We start from the raw sequence: 21,526 nt of genomic DNA, 5'->3' as shown, positions 1-21,526 counted from the left end.
TTCCTTCTGCCTGACTTCTCTTTCAACAAAGCAAAGAACAATCTCCATCCTTAAACACACACCCACACGCATGCACAACACTCACCTCTTGCTTAGATGGCAGTTTTTGAAAGAATGAACACTATGGAGAATTAAGAGAGAACCCCCGACGGAAGGGGTTGGAGCCGTGAATTTCCAGGAGTCACAGCCCCATGGAACTTTCGATGACACTGGCTGGAGTCTGACGTTATGCTTCTCCTCCTTGGAAAACTACAGTGAGGCTAAATGTATGCGGATTATACAATGAGGACGTTTACGGTCGGGATTGTGTCTGCCTGAAGCCCCCCTTGTCTTGGTCTGTACAAAGATCCATCGGATTTGTCGCACTCATTAGAAAAGTCTGCTGGTCCCTTCTGTGGACAGCACGGGACAATACAGATGAAAGAGGCGCTGTGCTTGTTTGTGGAGGTGGCTAGAGGAGAAGAAAGCTTCCTTCTGGGAACCGAGGGAGAGAGAGGGCAAGAGAGGAAAATCTACCGTTTGGTTTGCCTCTGCAAAGTGCCTGCAGTGTTGCTGAAGGTGCCAAAAGAACCACATGAAATAATAGATGAGACCTTTGGCTGTGAATAAAGACATGATTTTTCCTCCTGGAAACTTTATTTTACAAAATAATCCGTCACCTTACCCTTGGGTCCTGCCAGCATGATTGTGCTGCACGGGACGGGATACTGGGCGAGATGTGGCCGGCCGACACAGGTCTGCTGCTCGTCTGGGCTGTGCCAGGGTGTGGCTTATCTGAGCCCAGTTTTCTTTTTCTTTTTTTTTTTAATAACTGACCTAAGATTTTTTTTTAACGATTGTATGATTTTACTAGTCAGTAGGTAAATATACATTCCAGAGGCTCTTAGCATTTACCATTGATGAACATAGTCTAACTAGGGATGGTCACTCAAGGCTTTATGGCTTTTATTTCAATGGCTTTATAATTCTTGCATAGTTGGTTAGAACTGGTGGTTTAGCTCATGATACAAAAACATGTAATTACCTACGTGAATTAGTCGTTAAATCTTCAGTGAGGACATGATTTTACCTTAGGTTGCTACGTTATAGACAGATTAACTAAAAAATAAAAGTGAAATTAACCTCTTTAATTGAAAAGAAACGGGAGAAAATTAATTTGAAAAGTTACATGCACCCCATTATTCGTAGCAGCACTATTTACAATAGCCAAGACATGGAAGCAAACCAAGTGTCCACTGACAGATGAATGGACAAAGAAGATGCAGTGCATATACGCAGTGGAATACCATCCAGCCATTAAAAAAGAACGAAATAATGCCATTTGCAGCAACAGGGACGCGCCCAGAGACCATCATATTAAGTGAAGTAAGCCAGACAGAGAAAGACAAACATCCTATAATATCACTTTTATGTGGAATCAAAAAAAAAAAAAATGATACAAATGAACTTATTTACAAAACAGAAATAGACCCACAGACATAAGAAACAAACCTACGGTTACCAGAGGGGATAGCCGGGGGGAGTGGGAGATAAATTAGGAGTTTGGGATTAACGTAAACACGCTACTGAGTGCGAAACGGTTCAACAAGGACCTACTGTAGAGCACAGGGAACTGTTTTCAGCGTCTTGCGATAACCTACAATGGGAAAGAATCTGAAAAAGAAAAAACAAACAAACAAATATATATACAAGTGAATCAATTTCTGAGCCCAGTTTTCTTATCTGTAAAATGAAGCAGGTGACCCGTGAGTCCTCTGAGATCCTTCCCAATGTGACTTTTCATGGCTCTGTGATCAGGACGCATGGCTGCTCTACAGTGGCTGCATTATTAGAACTCAAAACTGGCCACTGAAGGACATAATTAAAGGTCACATAATTAAATAATAGCTCTATTTAGTGTCTGCCACGTGTCAGTCCCGTGCCAGGTTCTTAGCAAGTTTCATCCCATCTCAGGCAAGGGAAGGAACCGCAGTGCTCAGAGCACCCCCTGTACTGGGCATCTCGTCGCCTGCTTACCAGCGAGACGTGGGGCTTCTGGACCTTGCCCTTGGTCTCAAAACAAGCGAGGGCCTGTGGGCTCAGAACCCCCGCTTCTCGACTCCCTTCCATGTAGAGATCAGGTTCCCTCTGTGCAGGCGAGATGAGCCAGTACATCCGGGGCAGACGGTAGGCCACACGGTTGCCAGGTGGGTGGCGAGTTAGATGGTCAGTGAGGGAAGCCTGTCTGTGAGACCAGGGGTGGGTTTCCATCCTGCAGTTGCCCTCGCTCTGGAGACGTGGTTCCCCAGGGGGCAGCGCTGTTTGCCCATTCTAGCTGGGAGGACGCCCAGCATGGGGAAGGCCGCTGTGGGGGGGCCTTGGAGGTGAGCGGAGCCGCCCGTGCCCTGCTTGACCTCGACCTTTCCTCACTGCCCCACGGGAAGGGTGGCCTCGTTGAGGCTCCAGTCGTGCCCCACGTGGCCGTGTGTGGACTGCTGTCTGCAGGTTGACCCAGAAGGGAGCTTACTGCACCCAAGGGCTTCTGTTTTCACCTCTCAGGCCTCAGTCTCCATACATATTGTCACTTGCTTTCATCTCCTCTGACATTGCAGTGCAGGGTGCCCACCACAGAGAGACAGGAAGCCTCCTGGTATCAGGCGAGGCATCTGAGAGCCCGGCCAGGCGAGGGCCCTTCCCGTCCTGGGGCAGGGGCATAGGAGTGGGGTCACGGTGGCGTGTGTAAGAGTTGGGGCCCACGGCTGCTGTCTCCTGGCACTGCTGTACCCGGGACTAGGTGCTTACGTGCTCCTCCTGTTTCATCCTCACAAGAATGCCTGATTTATGGCTGCGGCTCAGAGGAGTTGAATAACCTGCCAGGGGTGGCCCTGGGCACCTTGGGTGGGCACACCAAGAACCTGGCAGGGCCCTGAGCCTCTGGACTCACATCTTCTGCCCTTTATGACCTCGCTGGAGGATCTTGACTGCACTCATCATCCAGCTCAGGTGGATCCAACCTGTTTTCACAGAGAATTTCTCCCTCTCTAAACAGAGTCACCCTGGTCGATAGTTGTCGTGACTCACAGAGCCTCGAGCAGGGCTGTTCCCCCTCCGCCTTTGGGAACTGAGTGCAGGTTTGAGAGCGCAGACGTGGCAGAGCAGGGCAGATGTCCAGGAAGCAGCGGGCACAGAGCTGCCAGGTGTGGAGGTCCTCGGGCCCGAGCAGGGTCTGCGTGAGAGTCCCGAAGCCTGCCGGGTCTGGGAGAGAAGCCGGTTTTGCCTGGGCTGCCTGCCTCTCTTGCTGGTCCGTTCTGGGTCTAGTGACCACATCAGAGGGTGGACACACAGGGACCGCATCTGCCTGTCACTTGCACCCGCCCTGACGTCTCACGCCGCTGAGCCCCCATAAGCAATCAGAACTCCCCTCAAAGATCCGTCCAAGCCATCCACGCTGATCCTCCAAGCCGTATCTGTGGCCACATGTGAAAACATTGCCCTGGAGATGTGAAGAACTAGACTGTGTCCTGAGAGGAAGCAGGTGACATGAGCTGGCCCAGACCCGACCGACTGCCCTGCTGTAGGAGCCACCTGTGAAAAGGGGCGTTGCGAGCCCCGATCCCAGCGCCGCTGAACTGCTTCGCCGGGGAGGAGCCAGAAGTCAGGGGTTTCAGTGAGATACTCAGGTGTGTCCTACAATAGGCAAGTTTGGGAAACGTTGGATTCATCATGGACTTGCTCTGAGCTGCCCACAGCTGCCGGCAAAATGCCGCATGAGGACTGAGTAAGGCTCCATTTATCTCTCATTAGCCTACTTAAAACGGATTCCTTTTCCAGAATAAACATTATTGATTGCAGTCGATTATAATTCACATACTGGGAAGGATGTAGAGCTAGGCTCCCCGTGTACAAGACCATTCACGCTTGATACACTGGATGAAGCTAGGCGTCCGAGTGCAGGGGTGCCTTGTGTTGGCACCTTTAGGCCTCTGGGCCTGTGGGTTCCTGCTCAGGGTGATCTGGCTGGGCGTGGGGTGGGGGGAGGCGGAGGGAGAAGCACGACACAGCTGGCAGTTCGTGCTCCAGTTAGAAACAGTCGGCAAGGCTAAGGGATGTGGTCTTTGAAGACAGTAGTGTGAGAGCTGGGTGACGTCGGCGGCCCCTTGTCGGCTTTCTCCCTTTCCTTGGAATTCCTTCTTGTTTCCAAACACATTTTTTTTTTTTTTTTCCTTAGCTCGGTGATTGTATTGCCTAGCACAGGGATCGCAGTGTGTGCCCTCAAGTTCATATGTTGAAGCCCTAACCCCCCAATGTGACTGTATTTGAAGATAGGACCTTACAGGAGGTGGCAAAGTTTAGATGAGGTCGTAAGGCACTAATCTGTTAGGGCTGGAGTCCCTGTAAGAAGAGGAGGAGATGTTAGGGATGAGCTCACACAGAGCAAAGGCCGTGCGAGGACACAGGGAGAAGATGGCCATCAGCAAGTCAAGGAGAAACCAAACCTGTGGACCCCTTGACCTTGGACTTCTAGCCTCCAGAGCTGTGTTCTTTAAGCCCTTTGGTCTGTGGACTTTGTTCTGGTGGCCTGAGCTGACTGATACGTCGGGCACCACCTAGTAATCCTTTGGGTATCATGAACCGAAGATGCTGATTTTGTCCTGAGACTGAGCCAGAACCCGAAGCCAGGACAAGGCGTTAGTCTCCAGGGCAAGCATGGCCCAGGTCGCGCTGGTGGGATGCAGCAGGCAGAGCACGTGTGCATGTGGCTGGATCCTTCCTTACCTCTGTGTCCGCAGCGTGCCCCGCAGTGGCAGACGTATAGGAGAGACCCAGATTGTTTGACGTATAGGAATGAGTGGATAAATTGTCTTCATGCAGATATGACGTATGGACATTTAGAAATCCAGTGTGGGGGACCGGGAATCCAGTTGGACCACACGTGCTTTGGAAAATCAAGGCCTGCACGTGCCAGTGACCCATTTCTCTGGTCTAAAGTTTTCTCTGAAGAGCATCGAAGGGCCCTCCCAGCCCTGCTCTGGTCAACGGACAATAAAACAGTGGTTCTCAACCAGGGATTATTGTGCCCCACCCAGGGAACATCTGGTAATTTCTAGACACATTTTTGTTGTCACAGCTTGGGGTGGGGGGATGCTAATGGCATCTGTAGTGGGCAGAAACCAAGGATTCTGCTAGACGTCCTACAATGGACAGGATGGGCCCCCCGCGACAAAGTACTAACCATCCTGAGATGGCCGCCGTGCCGAGGCTGAGAAACCCCGTGTCAAGACTCGATTTCCTGGTCCATGATGATTTAATTAGGTATGTCAGTTCTAAAGAGGAAAGCCACATTAAGCAGTCAGAGAGCTTTTCTTCTGGGGAAAACAGTTAGCAGGTGGTTAAGCTGAATATCTGCTGACTGTTGCACGGTTTGGGGAGACCTCCTGACATCTGAAGGGCCTCGAAAGGCTTCCTTCTTCAGGCTGCTGGGGTTTGCATAGCAGCCTGAGAGCAGGTGAGCAGTTGTGGGCCTCGCTTCGGAAATGATGGGCTGGGCTGAGGCCCTTTCTCTCTCCTGCAAGGCCCACTTGAAACACCTGGTCCTCTGAGTCCCCCGGTCCTTCGGTGCCCTCTGTACTGTGTGTCCAGGGCAGGAAGGGGAGGCAACTGCTGATGCGAGGATGCCGGAGGGTGCGGGGTCTCTGGAGGAAATAGGGAGGGAGTCGGTTGTAGAGAGAAGAAGGGAGGGGACATCTTTTGAGATGAGAATGAAGCAGGAGTGTTTTCGGAGACACGGAGGAATCCTTTGGCAAAAAGGGTTGAGAGGCTTCAAGCAAGTGCTCTCCATCTTCTAGGACATCTGCTCCAAGTAGGGCCTGGGGTGGCTTTGGATGCAGAAGGGAAGGGAAGGTTTGAAACCGTGGCTGGCGAATAGACCTGCTTCCAGAGAGCGATCTCAATGCCAGAGGCATTTGTTGAGCCGGCAAGAGAAAGTGTGACAAGCCCAGGGAAAACGAAGATAAATCAGACCAGTTCCGGGCTCAGGAGGCTGGCAGTTTCCTCGGTTGTCTTCCTCTCCTGCGGTTCTCTGCTAAGCGCTCACCACCTCAGGGTGTGCCGCCGTGAGCATGAGCTGCTCTGAGAAACATCTACAGTGGGAAGCCAGTTTGGGTATAAGTGAGCATTTCTCAAACCTTGTTTGTTGGAATGAGGGATTAGGGCTGCAAGATTTAGCAAACAAAAATACAGAGCGTCCAATTAAACTAGAATCGCAGATAAACAGTGAGTGACTGGGACTTGGGACATATTTATACTAAAAAATGTATCCTTTTATCCTAAATGCAAATTTAACTGAACATCCTATATTTTATCTGGCAACCCACGGCAAGGGGTGGGGTGGGTACTGCAGGATATAACTCCTGACAGGGGAATGCCGTCCCAAGTCATATATGTGCCAGCTCTTTTTTTCTTTTTTTCTTTTTTTGGCCACTCCACGCAGCATGCGGGATCTTAGTTCCCCGACCAGGGGTTGAAACTACGCCCCCTCCGGTGGAAGCCCGGAGTCTTAACCACTGGACTGCCGGGGAAGTCCCCGTGCCAGCCCTTGAATGCCTTCTTCTGCAGACCACTTTGCAACATTTTCTCCCCTTTGTCTAGGGACACGTTTTCAGTTTTCTGGCCAATCGTTTTCTGGCGTCTTGACTGCCCAGGACAGCTGTGAAGCCAGAAATGCATGCAAGGCACCGCCTGGTGCAGGCAGAGCCCAGAGTAGCCAAGCCAAGGCCAGGCTGGCCGCATCCCCACGGAGCAGTGGGGTCATGAGATGATGGACTATCTCTTGGCCAGCATCTGGAGCATCCGCAACATGTTTTAAAATAAGGATCAGCCTCTTTGGCTGGAAGTGGCTGAGCGGGGAGGAGAAACGGGGAAGAAGCTGCAGAAAAATGGAGAGAGAATGGATGAGAAGGGAAGGCCAAGAAGAGGAGCATGGCAGGCAGGGTTGGAGGGAGAGATCACGGGGCTCCCTAGAGTCGGGACAGGTGGCAGACGGGGCCAGTTCAGTCCTGCCGCAGTTGCCCGGAGGCCTCCAGGTAAAGGCTCTGACTAGTCAAGAGCAGGCTGGATGATGGTAGCAACTAGTTTTTACCAAAGGCTCACTATGCTTTCCTTGCATTATTTCTCTGTCTTCCTTTCCTGCTCCTCTCCTTTACTTTAGCCACACTGGCCTCTGATATTTCTGCAGCACACCACGTGTGCACCTACCCCGGGGCCTTTGCACTTGCTGTTCCCTTTGCCTAGGATACTTCCCCCCGCAGGTATCCCCCTGGTTCACGCCTTTACCTCGTTTCTGATCTTGGCTTCAGTGTTTCCTCCTTGGAGGGCTTTGCCCAGCTGCCTTAATTTAAAATTGCAACACCCCTCCCCTGGCTTTCTTTTCCTCCACAGCACTCGTCACCATCCTACAGTCCATACGTTTTACTTGTTTATTGTTTCTTGACTGTCTTCTCCCTAAAGAATGTAACTTCCAGGAGGGCAGAGATTTCGTTCATTGTTGAATACCCAATGCCCAGAAACGGTGCTTTGTTTGATCAGGCACTTGGTAAATGTATTTTGAATGACAGTGATTTGAGCTATTCCTTAAACACCCCTTATTGCTCCCACTTTACAGATGAGAGAGCTGAGGGTCAGCTTGTCCAGACCCTGGAGCCAGTGGGTGAGAGCAGGATTTGTACCCAAGCAGTGTGCCTGGCCAGTGGTGGGTGGCTTGGCCTGGGGCTCTGGTGTTAGAGGGTTATAGTCTGGCATGAGATGCGAGACTGTCCGAAGTGTCCTGTGTCCTTCAGTGACGGCTTTGTCTCCGTTTCCTCAGGATGTGGCTCTGAGCCGGTCTGTGTCCCCGATGGCCCCCTCAGCGGCTCGGTGGAAGGAAGTCCCTTCCGTCCTCCGACACACTCCTTCTCCTCCGTCTTCGACGAGGACAAGCCGATAGCCAGCAGCGGGGCTTACAACTTGGACTTTGACAACATCGAGCTGGTGGATGATTTTCAGACCTTGGAGCCTCGCTCCTCAGACTCTAAGAATCAGGATTGCAAGGTGAACTCACGGAGGAAGTCCACGGACTCTGTCCCCATCTCTAAGTCGACGTTATCCCGCTCCCTCAGCCTTCAAGCCAGTGACTTTGATGGTGCTTCTTGCTCAGGCAGTCCCGAGGCCGCGGCCCCGGCCCCAGATGCACATAGCACGGGTTCGAGCAGTGCTTCCAGTACCCTTAAGCGAACTAAGAAACCGAGGCCACCTTCCTTAAAAAAGAAACAGACCACTAAGAAACCCCCTGAGACCCCCCCGGTGAAAGAGACACAGCAAGAGCCAGCCGGAGAGAGTCCCGACCCCAGTGAGGAAAATCGAATAGCCGAGACAAGAACGGAATCAGCCAAGACGGAAGGTTCTGGAGCAGCCTTATCCGAGGAGGCACCCGTAGAACCTGCTGCTCTGCCCAAGGCTGCCTGCCCTCTGGACTCCGAGGGTGCGGAAGGGGCCATCCCCCCAGCCTCTGGGGGTGGCAGAGTGCAGAACTCACCCCCCGTTGGAAGGAAAACATTGTCTCCTGCCACGGCCCCAGAGGTGGCAGAGGTGTCCCCACTGGATAGTGGGGGGCAAGACGTCTCCCCAGCCAAAGGCCTCTCAGTGAGGCTGGAGTTTGACTATTCTGAGGACACGGGTAGTTGGGACGCCCAGCAGGAAAACCCCCCTCCCACCAAAAAGGCAGGCAGAAAGCCGGTTGCCAAAATGCCCCTAAGGAGGCCAAAGATGAAAAAAACACCCGAGAAACTCGACAACACTCCTGCCTCGCCTACCCGGTCCCCTGCTGAACCCAATGACATCCCTATCGCTAAAGGTACCTACACCTTTGATATTGACAAGTGGGATGACCCCAGTTTTAACCCTTTTTCTTCCACCTCAAAAATGCAGGAGTCTCCCAAACTGCCCCAACAGTCATACAACTTTGACCCGGACGCCTGTGATGAGTCCACTGACCCCTTTAAGACATGCTCTAAGACCCCCAGCTCACCTTCTAAATCCTCAGCCTCCTTTGAGATCCCAGCCAGTGCCATCGAAGCCAATGGAGTGGACGGGGATGGGCTGAACAAGCCCGCCAAGAAGAAGAAGACGCCCCTCAAGACGTAAGTTCAGGGGTGCAGGTGGTAAGATCGGAGTCGGGGCTGGGCATTGGCTGTGATTGTTGCTCACGTGCCTGGAGGACCCGTGCCCCGTTTGCTGCAGTGCCACCATGTTTGCGGCAGGATGCCTGTTTTCATTCCCCTCTGCACCCACGGTGGTGGCTTTTCCCATCCACACATCCCGTTGGATCTAGAGTCATTGATCCTTTGCCACAATTAGTCAGTGGTCTGAAGCTTTACTTGTAGCTGAAGAGCTGACTTTCAACTTCAGCAGAGAGTGGGATCCGTGGAAAGGGAGCAGCCCAGTGGAGGTCTGGTCAGCCTCCCTGTCGGTGACTTGGCATTTTCTGTTTAACACATGAATTGCTTTTCGGAGTGGCCTCAAAACAAAGAGATCTGCCCTTTATATTATTAAAATTTGTGGTATTTGTTTCTGCCCATTAAGGAGTCATTAGCCCGGGAGGCAAACACAGTAGGCTTGGGAAGCCCTTGAGAGAGAGAGAGGTCTGGTCTGGGCCCCTTCCCGTACCCCAGCTAACATGTAAGAAGCATGCCCGTCTGTCTTCACCCCTGTGTAGCCATCTTCATAGAAGAGCGTCCACAGGCCCTGTAGGTCCAGAAAAGATCAATGGAACTGGAAAGGGAGAAGCAGTCCCCACGGTCCCCAGGAGGCCCCCAGGAGGCCATTTATAATCAGGTCTGCTATCCAAACACTGGCCAAGTAGAGTGTGCATAATACTACGTGTCCATGCCTCTGGAATTCATCCCAAGACCCAGCTCCAACTTGGACGGCCACCGGTCCATCCTTAGGACTTTGGTCCAAGTGTAGGTGGTTTGGTGCTTGGAGCTTCTCTCCACTCATGGAGTATCGTCAATAATTTAACAAGGCCAAGGAGACCGGGCTTCTGGCGGCAACTCAGCAGCACAGGCCATGGCCGCTGGCCCCTCCGAGTCTGCCTGGCACAAATCGAGAGAGCGTGACCTGTTTACCTCTCGTTCTGGGCTCCCCCAAGCATTTAACGTTTGAGAAGAACCCGAGGCTTCCCGAGAAGAAGGTCTCTAAGCAGGCTTTGGCCTTGGATCACCTTACCTCTGTCTGGTGTTGGATAGAGGAAACAGTCCTGGCCAAAAATGGGACTTGTCTTAGATCAGCTGCCAAACCAGGCCCTCCTTAAAGATTCCATAGCATCTTTGTTGGAAGCTTTGTTTTAAGCCTCAAACCAGAGAAATCTGAAATGCCCAAATCACAAAGCTAATCTCTCATTTTGGGGATGAGAGCCAGTTTGTAGCCACCACCTCCTCCTTCCCTGCAGATAGCTTGGTTCTAGTCTGTTCTATCATCAGAGATAGCTAACCGAGGTTGGGGAAGCTAACCCGTGTCCAGGTCTTACCTCTAGGGCGGATGGCTTGGAATCCTACACCGGGCTGACAAAGCTCTTTGAGCCACCAACACTTGATGGGATAACTGGAACCAAGAGAGGAAGGCGTTCTCTGACAGCCCCTCTCCAAAAAGCTGGGACGTAGCCTACACTTCCAAGCAGGACAGTGGATGGCTGTTGTATCCTAACCCATTAATAACCAGTTGTCTGAGGATTTATCTTTTTTGTCAGTTCCTTCTGTCTGTCTCTCTTTTTCTTTGTCTTCTTGTCTTAGGATGGTTGAAGATGTGATGTCTGTATGTTCTCTGTTGTAAGTAAATTAAATGGAATCTGCCTCTTACACCAAAAGTGCTTTATTCTGCCTTTGTTTTTGCTTCCAAGCTCTTTTTATTTCCTTTCCATGGCTGCTCCTTACGTGTTTCTGTGGCGGGCCTGGGAGTGATGGGGCATGGGGCTTCCCGGTAGCAGAGGTTATTTCTCTGTTTCTTAGTGATTAGCATAAATGAAACTGCTTGGCTGTGAAAACGTGATTATCCAACATCTGCCTGCTTGTCAGGAATGGAAGTTTTTTTCCCCATGCTTTTTGGATGTCTTCATCTGAAACCCATACATTTTTTTTTTTTCACTCTCATCCCATTCTTTCATTTTAAATCGGGCGATTGCTTTCAAAGTACTGTGGCTTCACATTAAAATAACCGCCCAGTGCAACCACAGGCAGCAACTGCTACTGCTTGTTGTGGCTACACGTGAAGCAGGAATGTTTGAGCTGTTTCAAATTGAGACTGCTGGGAGCCCCCTGAAATGCAGGGTCAGCTCAGTGGAGCACAAGGCCGTGAGAGCCATCGCCAGGCTGCTCTGGGTCAGCAGGACCGGGCTGGGTGTCAGCATGCCATCTGGGGGCCGCCTTGTTGAGGGAGATAGGGCAACAGAGCAGACCACCGCTGGGCCTGTACTGCTTTGCCTCCCTGGCCAGGAGAGATCCTGTGGGCTGCTCCCGGGGGCCCAAGGACAGGCACTTTCTCTGCCGTTGCATTATTCCACGAGGAGCTGGCCTGGCCCCGGACGTCCAGCAGCCCCGGGATAGGGCAGAGTCTCTCAGGCTCTCTTCTGCCCAAGGGATTTCTTTGGTATTTTAGAGCCATTTAGCAACTGTAAGATACACAGTTGTATATTTATATGCATGGATAAATATATGCTTCAAGCTGTGATTGCACTGTTCACGTGGCAGATGTCATAAATGCTGTAAATAACCATTTATGGTATTTCTTTCATGACTGAAAGCCATTGTTGGAGCGTTTTATTCCAGAGCACACAAGGAGGAAGTTGGTTCCAATTTGCTCTGTCCACCCAATTAACGTTTAGAGCTGGGGAGGGGAGGGGGGTGGTCTAAGGTGAGGGGGACCCCCGCACAAGCCCTTGGCCTTGCTGGGGGCGGGACCAGACACCACGGAGGGGCCTGAGACCAGGGGGCAGGGGCCCGTCTGCAGGTGGAGAAGCCTCCATTCTGATCGTGGAAATGAACCCCTGACCACCCAGTAGACTTAATGGAGCCATCTGTGCTAAAAGTCCCTTCCTTCTGACTCCTCTGGAGTCTGGGCTGATGTTTCCTTTGCCTAGGTCCTCCCCTCTCCTCCCCTCCCCCTCAGCCCCCAGTTATTTATATGAGGGGGAAAAAAAGAGAGAGACCAGAGTTGTTAGTCGTGGTTAGGAAAGACATTTTTTAAAAAATTGTTTCATCTCCGAAAAAAAGTTCTGGAGATCGGTTGCACAGCGATGTGAATGTACTTTACGCTACTGAACTGTCCACTTAAAAGCGCTGAAGATGGTAAATTTTATGTTATGTGTATTCTACCATAATTTTTTAAAAAAAAGACCTCACCCCTCGCCCTGCCTTTAGTCAGAATCCCACCCAGAAGTCCAGAGGTGCAGGAATGCATTAGGCTCAGAGTTCCTGCACGTAGGAGGGAATCTATCTGTCAGTTCTGCCTGAAGACCCAGAACTTTCCTTCCTGTTCCTGCTGTGTCGGCTTGGTCTTCTGTGAACTGGATCCTGTTAATTGGTGTCACGAACTGACATCCCCTCCCCCACCTTAGTTGGTTCAGACATTCCTGGATGAATCCAGATCTATTAATCTGCTCACCAGAATCTGCTTTTTGAAATAAGAACATCTGGGTAAATTTAGCTTCATTTTCTGGGTCAGCTCTCCAAAATGGCATCTTTTCAAAGATTTCCAGCTTGATGACTCTTTCCCTTGGGGGCAATAATAATATCTGTTAAAAAGTCGGACTGGATTGTCGGTGTGGACGTCTTCCAGTTGGTGTTGGAGTGGTGTAGAGTGGAGGGTGGTCTGGGTCAGATACTCAGCAGTCAGACGCTCTGGGCCTCAGTCGGCTCTGGAATGTTCTGCGCCTCTGTCTGTTGTGTTTACATTTTCCATTTTGTTTCCAGTGACACATTTAGGGTGAAAAAGTCGCCAAAACGGTCTCCTCTCTCTGATCCACCTTCTCAGGTATAATGTTCCCTTGATACTTGTGATTTTATCCCTCACTCGGGAAGATAAGGCTGATGTGTTTTTGTTCCCCATTAGTCAGTAGAGTTTTCTTTTCTGCTCATCGCGCCCCTCTCCTTGCCCCCTACGTGGAGGGTCCCTCAGGGTTTGCAAGACATTGTTTTGATCCCTTTCCTTGGGGAAACATCAGAGTGTGTCCCGAGAATAGGCAGATGTTCAGGAAAAATGTCAGTTGGGTTCTATGGGAGTCACGCTGGTCCATTTTGGCCAGTTAATCTGCTGAGAACTTACTTGAATATCAGACTGCGCAAGTCTGTTGAGGTAAACGCATATATAGTGAAAAAGAGATCAATATGTGTCAGGAACACTGGATTATGTAACCAGGATCCGGATGGGGGAGATAAAAAGGGCTTTCATCCCCTGCCCGCAGAAGTGAGGGCTTGGGCTCTTTCTTCATACGAGTCCCTGTCTCCCTCTACCTAGTTCCTCTACCAAATATACGCCATTTCTTCTACCCTGTGTACACACCAAGAAGGGTATCCTGAAGTATGTGCCAGGCCGTTCAAGGTCATAAAACAAGCAAAGCCCTAGCCAGCCAACCCTGGGCAGGGTGAGGCTGCAGAGAGGCGCCCAGCCCCACGAGAGGGATCTTGGGTCCAATGCCGCCTCTGCTGTAACATGTCTGGGCTCCCACCCTGCCCTGCTCAGCTGCACACCCTCTGTGGAGATGGAGCCGAGACCCCCTTTCTCCACCTCCCGTGTCAGGCGTGAGGATTGTCAGGCAGTGTTGGTGACGTTGACGTACAAGCCTGAAGCCCTGTGTGGGCGTAACTCTGTAGTTGCCTTCATAAACGTGCCAGTAGTGAAAGTTTCCTTATTTTTCTCGAAGTGAATGAGCTGAGCAGGAGTATCTCAAATAAGCAAGACACAAAATCCCGATCCTTTTAAAACCCACGGTCCTCACCCCCGGAAACAAACCGTCAGAGAAAGAAATTCATAGAGGAAAAGACTGTGTCCTTGGGACTCTTTTGAACAGAGGAATTTGACGGGGACCGGTCCTGGTGAGGGGGGGGGGCGGTCAGACCCCTGTGGGTGGGCGCAGAGGCCGGACGAGAGAAGAGACAGCTTCCCTTCTCCTGGTAGGACCCCACCCCCGTGGCCACGCCGGAGACGCCGCCCGTGATCTCCGCGGTGGTCCACGCAACCGACGAGGAGAAGCTGGCGGTCACCAGCCAGAAGTGGACGTGCGTGACGGTGGACCTGGAGGCTGACAAACAGGACTACCCACAGCCCTCGGACCTGACCACCTTCGTAAACGAGACCAAATTCGGTTCACCCACGGAGGGTAAGCACCCCGGTGGCTGGCTGGACTGCCACTCTGCCTTGGAGACCACTGCCCCTAGGGAGCAAAAGGCCCGGAAAGAAACTTCTAGGCCAGGCAACCGTGCTGTTGCTGCCATCTCCCGGTGCACCCTGAGCTCAGGCTGCCTTTTGAAACGGCTTGAGGCTTGAAACCAGCTGACCGGTGGCCCCGGGGCACCTGCTGAGAGCCTGCAGAGAGCTCTCTCACTCTGGGTCCTGAGCTCACCCGAGCTTTGCACCTTCTTGGCTGTATGGCTTACACATCCCTTGAGGATTTTGAGTCAAGTGCTCGGGGTACATCAACCTGCCCGTGGGGTCTCTCAGCCCCACTGTTCATCGGCCCCACGGGACGTCCCACAGTGTGACCAACACCTGCTCAAGCCCCAAACCAGAGGTTCCCCCCAGGCTTGCCAGCAAGAGGACTGAGTCCTTCTGAATAGGCCCCAAGCAAGTCACTTATCTCCTTAGTATCTTCCTTCCCCTTACGTATACCCACTTTCAGCTTTCTGCCTGATTCTTCGGCTTGAAAAAGTCATATATCTTAAGTCGGCAACTAGAACCTTCCCGCGCGGGATTAGTCTATTTCCAGGTGTGATGGTACCTGCATTCCTAGTCCTCCTGGGGCCTTTCCTCCACCCACCACCGTGTGGGGCTTGTGAGCCTAGTACTGGGCCGTCATTCCAGCACTGTGGGCTGCTGTGATGGTTCTAAGTTTCCCTTTCCAAGATCTTGATTTCTCGCAATTTTTAAAAACTGAGTAGAATTCAATAGGAGGACAATCATACGGAGACCTTATCTCCGCTTCTTTGCTGCTGAGAAGAAACCGTGGTCTCCATCAGACAACCTCCTGCCCCCCGCCTGGGCAGGGCAGGGCTGTAAACGAGGTAACTTTTAATTGTAACTAGGGACGCTTCCTCTGGAGGTTCTTGTATGTTCAGGCTTCTTGGCGGCTTGCTTTGTACCCATGAGGTCTCTGAATGGTACCAGTGAGATCCATTTCAAGTTTTGGGGGCATTGGGGATGCTTATCTTATTATAATGCCTTTCTAAGGTTTGATGATGAAAAGACAATCCAAATTATGTGTAGTTGGACTTTAGGGCAGTGTATTTTCTGCATAATGGAGCCTTTGGTTGGTTGTCTGGTTGGCCCTCTGGCTGGGGGTTTGGGAGGCTTAAGAGTGACCATCTCACTCCAACCTGACCCCAGGGGCCCAGAGCTGACCTCAGCTTTCTTCAGTCCTCCTATTCCTCTGTGCGCACGCCTCTGGGCCATGACTGTACTGGATGGAAGCACTTTCCCCCAGGGACGGCCCTGCCCAGCTCCCCTGCAGTGGCTGCTGCAGGACGCCGCCTGCTGCCCTGTCTCCCAGGCTGTCCTGCCGCCTCCCAGCCTTTCCCGGGACACGGCCCCTCTGCTGTCTGCTGTCAGTGCTTGGTCTGAACTCGCTCTGAGGTTACATAACGCGGTAAGGGCGATGTGGGTGCATCTCTTGCTTCCCTACCGGATTGTGTGTTTCTTAAAGACAGGAACCCCATCTGAGCCAGCTTTGTTTTCCTTACATCACCATGAACACTGTAAGGGCTAAAGACAGCTTTGTGAGGGAAAGAAAATAGAAGGCTAGGCAGGTAGACAGCTTCGCGTCCACAGTTCAATCTTTGCCATCGGTCACCACCTGTGTGAGGGAGACGGGGCGGGGGAGGAGGGGAGGGCATGTTGACAGCCCAGAAGCAGCAGGGGGTAGTTGAGGACGAGCAGGGACCTGGCCATTTTGATGGCACCTGTGGTTTCCTGCTGCTTCACCTCTCCTGAGGCTTAATAAGAAACTTTTACATGTCATAGAAACCAACCTGAGCTTGCCATTATAAATAGGAATCAAAAGGTGTGTGTTTGGGGCTATGTGTCTGTGTGGTTGTACCACCAGGAACCAAATAAATACATGCTTTTTTTTTTTTTGGCTGGGCCACATGGCTTGCGAGATCTTAGTTCCCTGACCAGGGTTCGAACCCGGGTCCACGGCAGTGAAAGCGGGGAGTCCTAACCACTGGACCGCCAGGGAATTCCCTACATGCATTATTTTCATAATACCTTTTAAGCTAATAGGTGCCTCATTCAGTGGTAACATCTATTTCTTCATCTTTCACTTAGAACTAAAGCAGTCCACTCACTAGCTAAGTGGCATATTTGAGAATTGTTTGTTTTCTGCAAAAGTTCCACAAATAGGGAAATCTGTAAGTTTGGAACAAAACTCTAGTAAACCTGCCTCCTTAGGAAATGAATGTGGGGCTTCCCTGGTGGCACAATGGTTAAGAATCCACCTGCCGATGCAGGGGACAGAGGTTCGATCCCTGGTCCGGGAAGATCCCACATGCCGCGGAGCAGCTAAGCCCGTGAGCCACAACTCCTGAGCCTGTGCTCTAGAGCCCGCGAGCCACAACTACTGAAGCCCGCGCCCCTAGAGCCTGTGCTCCGCAATAAGAGAAGACACTGCAGTGAGAAGCCCACGCACTGCAACAAAGAGCAGACTCTGCTCGCCTCAACTAGAGAAAAGCCCACGTGCAGCAACAGACCCAATGCAGCCATGAATGAATGAATGAATGAATGAAAAAGAAAAAGGAAATGTGAAGATTGGGGAAGTCCTGACCATAGTTATAGCTGGTGGGCAATGGGAAATCCGTTCTCTGCGTGAATTCAGAACAGCTGCAGTTTCAGGAGGTGTGGCCTGCATTCACCTCTCTAATGTACCTGGTTCCCTCCAGCCACTGGATGTAGAAACTGGATGCAGAGCTCCGTTCTCGGATTGTCCTCCTGTTAATGAGTCACGTCCGGCCATGCCAGACACAAACCTGGTTGGGGTGCAGATGTACTCCCCAGAAAGAGCCTGCCCGGTGCTGCAGCTGCGATTGAGACTTTGTTACACTGAAGTCACAAATCACAGGACAATGAAATGTTGGGTTAGAAATAGTATTTGCCATTTGAACACGTATTCACTGCAATATGAATTCTCCAAGTAACAATAGTAAGGAGGAGCTGTCATTGGTGGAGTAGCCCTGCTGCGCCTTTACATAACGTGATTTCATTTCACCCTCCCACCTCTAGATGGTAGATTTCTGCACTTCCTCACGTAACAGCAAGGGAGCAGAGGCTTTGAGCTGTTAAGATTTGCTGAGTGTTGAGGACCTAGTTCTCGTAGGACCGGGTCTGCCTGACTCGAAGGGCCTCTTCTTTTCCGCCACGCTGTTCACGTGAGCGTCATACAGACTTCCTTTCGTTAAGTGTAGAATGAGGATGTTGAGCTGATCGGGGCTTCCCTACCTGGGTTCACAAGAGATTCAAGTGGTCTTAATATTTCAAAAAACCTGTGGAGCCGGGTTAGAAAGATGCCCAGCTAGTTTAAAACTGCATGTTTGGGGGCTGTAATCTTACCAGCTCACTGTAGTGACACTGATCTCTCATTGATTTAAACCTCAGATTGACCATTATAAACATTTTTCTTGGAGTGCTTGCTTAGCAAATGCCCTTTTCTGGAGCAATCTTTTGAAACATGGTGCCGTGAGAGAAAATCTAGTTCTTGTGATCCCCAGAGATGGAAAGTTTAGGAACCACTGGACGACAGAGCCTCCGAAACCTCCTAGCTCTGGTCTGAGACCCTGAGGGAGTATTTGCTTTAGATTCGAAGGTCTGGATGGCCATTGCTGGTCACCCTGTCTCCCTGTTTCCCTTTACACACAGCTGCATCAGCACCCCCTCGTGCATACAATAGAGAAGGGGTGTCCTTCTCAGGAGCCTAACCTGGTCTTCAGTGGTGGGCACCGTTGTTGTCACACTACAGGCATGTAGAAGGGCCACCCAAGGAAGCTGGAGAAGTTTCCTTGTCCCCTTCCAAAAGGCTCGTCTACTCTCATCACTTATGCTAAAAGTTTCAGAAGTATTAGCAAAGAGCAATAACAGACCTGGTCCCAGTCCCTTACCTTTGCGTGACCAGCTGTGGGGCTTTTCGTCTTCCATCAAATCATTTTACCCTGCAAGATGTATGCACTTTGAGCTCCATTTATGGATAAGTCGATGGGCCTAGAGAAGTCAGGGAGTTGGCTTCCCTGATCCTGGGAATGACGGTCAGGGCTCGGTTGCATCCTTCCGGCTTCTGCCCGGGCTCCTTCGGTCCCCCAGCAAAGCTCCAGCCACGAGAGTCAGATGGAAACACAGGCCCATTGCCTTCAGAACGACAGGACCCATTAAAAATAACTTCGGGGGAATTCCCTGGCGGTCCAGTGGTTAGGACTCCTCGCTTTCACTGCAATGGGCCCGGGTTCGATCCCTGGTCGGGGAACTAAGATCCCGCAAGCCGCACGGTGCAGCCAAAAAAACAAAATGAAACAAAACTTCTGGCCTCTTCAGCTCGGAGCAGCACATGCTTTAGCGAGCGGCCTCTTCTCTCATTTGTAAAGATGTTGAGCCATTTGGTATAACTGGCGTCACCCTTCTTGGCCTGCCTGCTGCGTGTGGCGTAGTTGAAAAATGGGGCTAAAATTGGACGTGGCTCCCCTCTCCAAGCCTACCCTCTAAGGCTTAGAATTTAAGGCAGGTGAATGAGATTTTGAAAACCAAGTTCAGTAAGATGTTTTCTCAGAAGATCTGAGACCCTCTTGGCAGGTAGGAAAGAAGGCAGACGAATGAGCTCAGTGACCTGAAACTCCCCCAGATCTGCTGCCCGGAAACGAGCTCAGATTCCAGGTGGGGCACTGAGGAGAGCTGGTAATCAGAGCCGGCACTGACCCGGGGCCCCAGGGCCTGGAAAATCTCCATGGTGGCCTCAGCTTATTCAGTGCCTCCCAGGTGCTCTGTGGCATCGTGGGGTGTGCGGGGGTGTGGTTTCTATGAAATAATTTAGGGTTAAATCATGCCTTGGCAATAGTAGTAATACCTTGGAGGAGGAAGCAGCTGATTCACTATTATCGTTTCCATTTAGACGGTCTTTAGTAGAGCAATAAAATGATAGTTCTGGGGTCCTGCACCCGGCAAGTGACAGGTCTAGAAGAGGGCCTAGAAATCACTTTGTCCTTCACTGTCACCTGCCTTTGAAAGCTAGTAAGTCTTAATAAACGAATGCTTCTATGTCTTCAGTTGAGGCAGACCCCAGGGGCAGATTCACACGACGGTTACAGACACTCTGAGTTCCTGCCCAGCATATGGTTTGGCTTATTCTCCGTTCTTCCCAAGTGATGCACAAGTCAGGGCCTTAAGGGCGCGTGAGGTCCTTCTGGTCGTTAATCCACAAAACTGTCTCCATTCCTGTGATCAGGTCCCGCCTGCCAGAAAGCTGCCTTTGCTTCATCCCAGAGTCAGAGATTCCTGAAAAGTCATCCACGGGTTTAAGTACTGGAGTTTCTTCAGTTTGGTTTTGAGAAAGTTTTTGAGGAAACATCTCATTTTGAAGCTCATATTAAAGGATCATTTAAGAATGATTCCTTCTGTTGAATATGATTATGAATATGTAGGAATGTGGGGCTTTAAACCAGAACTGCTACTGATTTTTTACCTAAAAAAATTAAGGCATGAGGCTTCAGGGATTGCTGTTAACAGTCTTGCACAGCTGCTTTCTGAGTGGGTCATTTCACCTCGGTTTTCTTTTTAAGTGGAAAAGAGCCATCTGGTAGCTGCGGATTGGGGCTTCTTCAAGGATAGCGTCCTCTTCTGTCTTGTTCATCACCATACCCACTGTGCCTAGCACAGTCTGAGGCACATAGTAGGTGCTCAGAATCCATTCACTAGACCGAGAGTTCGGTGGAGTAGCAGAGCTGGTTCTCCACCTAGAATTGCCCTGGGAACCGAGGCAGGCAATGGGGTTTCTAGTATCCAGTGAGAGTATCTGGAGTTTTCTTTGCAGCCTAAAGTCTCCGGTCAATTTGAAATAGGTCCTCTTTCCACCACATTGGACTTGAATAGTCTTTGCAGCTGAACATTTGATTTAGACCGGCCCTGTTGGCACTGGTGGAATTTTGGGAAACATTCTAGACAACTCGCAGAGCTTCTCTTACAGCAGCACTGTTCTTCCCTCGCTTCCAACAACTGGACGGGCAACCGTGGGTCCAGTTCCAGAATGTCACCAGGACTTCGAAGGTTCCATGTATTGCACGTGAGACTTACAGAGAAAAGCAACACCCGAAGTGTACACACTGTCTGATCTGAAAACTGTGCAAAATGCTCAGATCTTTCCCCAGTCAAATACGTGCTTGGTCATGACATTTAGTTCCCTTGGAACTCTCTCAGCCTCCCAAATGGCAGAAGCCTCTTTACAGTAAGGGGTTTACCAGTTGTCTGAAAATAGCTGCGTCGAGGCTCCCCTTTTGACCATATCAGAAATCTCAGTCAGTGGACGTTCTCAGAAAGCTTAAAAGCCTTGTTCCGGGCCCCACCTGCACAGCCCCAAACTTTTCATTTTTTTCCCCACCTCTGGCACTCACCTCTCCTTCTGTTTCTTTTGCAGAGTTGGATTACAGAAACTCCTATGAAATCGAATATATGGAGAAAATTGGTTCCTCCTTACCTGTAAGTTCTTCTGCCTTCAGCCAGCAGGGAACTTGCTCTCCCACCCTGTTTTTTGGTCAGTTTGGTGAACTGGGGCTGGGGGAGTTGACGTTTGTCTCAACCTACTTCAGATGCCATTTTCAGAGAGAAAAATGATAGGATGCTGTTAGGCTTCCTGCAGAATTACTTCCTAGACTGAGAAAGAACTCGTCAAGAGATTTCTTTTTAAAAAGGTGGAGGGAGTGGTTTGGTGGTGTCTAAGGTGTGCCGTTATCTGATTTCTTCAGATTAATTGCTTCCTAGAACTGAAAATTGTCCCCTCTGGGCGATAAGTCTTTCCCCCATCTCTTTTGCATTTTGAGTTGCTATGATGGGCACCTGTCTTCCCTGGCTTAATATGTGCTGCTGCTGGGGCATTTGGTCCTGGACGTGACCTCTTGTGCTGCTGTTGTCCAGAGATGCCCCCAGAGGCTTGTGCGACACTCAGCAGCCCGGACACGTGGCTCTTGTCTATCTCTCTCTGCATCATTCGTAGATGGGGTGTTGCTGCTTCTAAACCACATCTGCTGTAAGTCAGTGAACCTTGACGGTGGCGCTCATC

The 21,526-nt window shown here is 50.9% G+C and overlaps 1 protein-coding gene across 48 annotated transcripts in view; it reads left to right on the top strand.

The window, feature by feature from the left end:
• TACC2 (transforming acidic coiled-coil containing protein 2) overlaps nt 1-21,526 on the top strand; it is a 211,973-nt gene that overhangs the window by 165,258 nt on the left and 25,189 nt on the right. For 26 of the 48 annotated variants that reach the window (XM_067024460.1, XM_067024457.1, XM_067024446.1 and 23 more), the window contains 4 exons: nt 7,841-9,152; nt 12,978-13,038; nt 14,182-14,383; nt 20,885-20,946. In XM_067024460.1, the coding sequence (XP_066880561.1) occupies nt 7,841-9,152; nt 12,978-13,038; nt 14,182-14,383; nt 20,885-20,946 (1,637 nt within the window). Of the gene's footprint in view, nt 1-7,840; nt 9,153-10,802; nt 10,839-12,977; nt 13,039-14,181; nt 14,384-20,884; nt 20,947-21,526 lie in introns of all 48 variants that reach the window. The other 22 variants (XM_067024456.1, XM_067024434.1, XM_067024447.1 and 19 more) reach the window with 1 other exon arrangement.

The sequence above is a fragment of the Kogia breviceps genome, chromosome 2 (assembly GCF_026419965.1).
Source record: "Kogia breviceps isolate mKogBre1 chromosome 2, mKogBre1 haplotype 1, whole genome shotgun sequence".
In the NCBI taxonomy this organism is placed as follows: domain Eukaryota; kingdom Metazoa; phylum Chordata; class Mammalia; order Artiodactyla; family Physeteridae; genus Kogia; species Kogia breviceps.
This window is presented reverse-complemented; position numbering and strand designations above follow the sequence as displayed.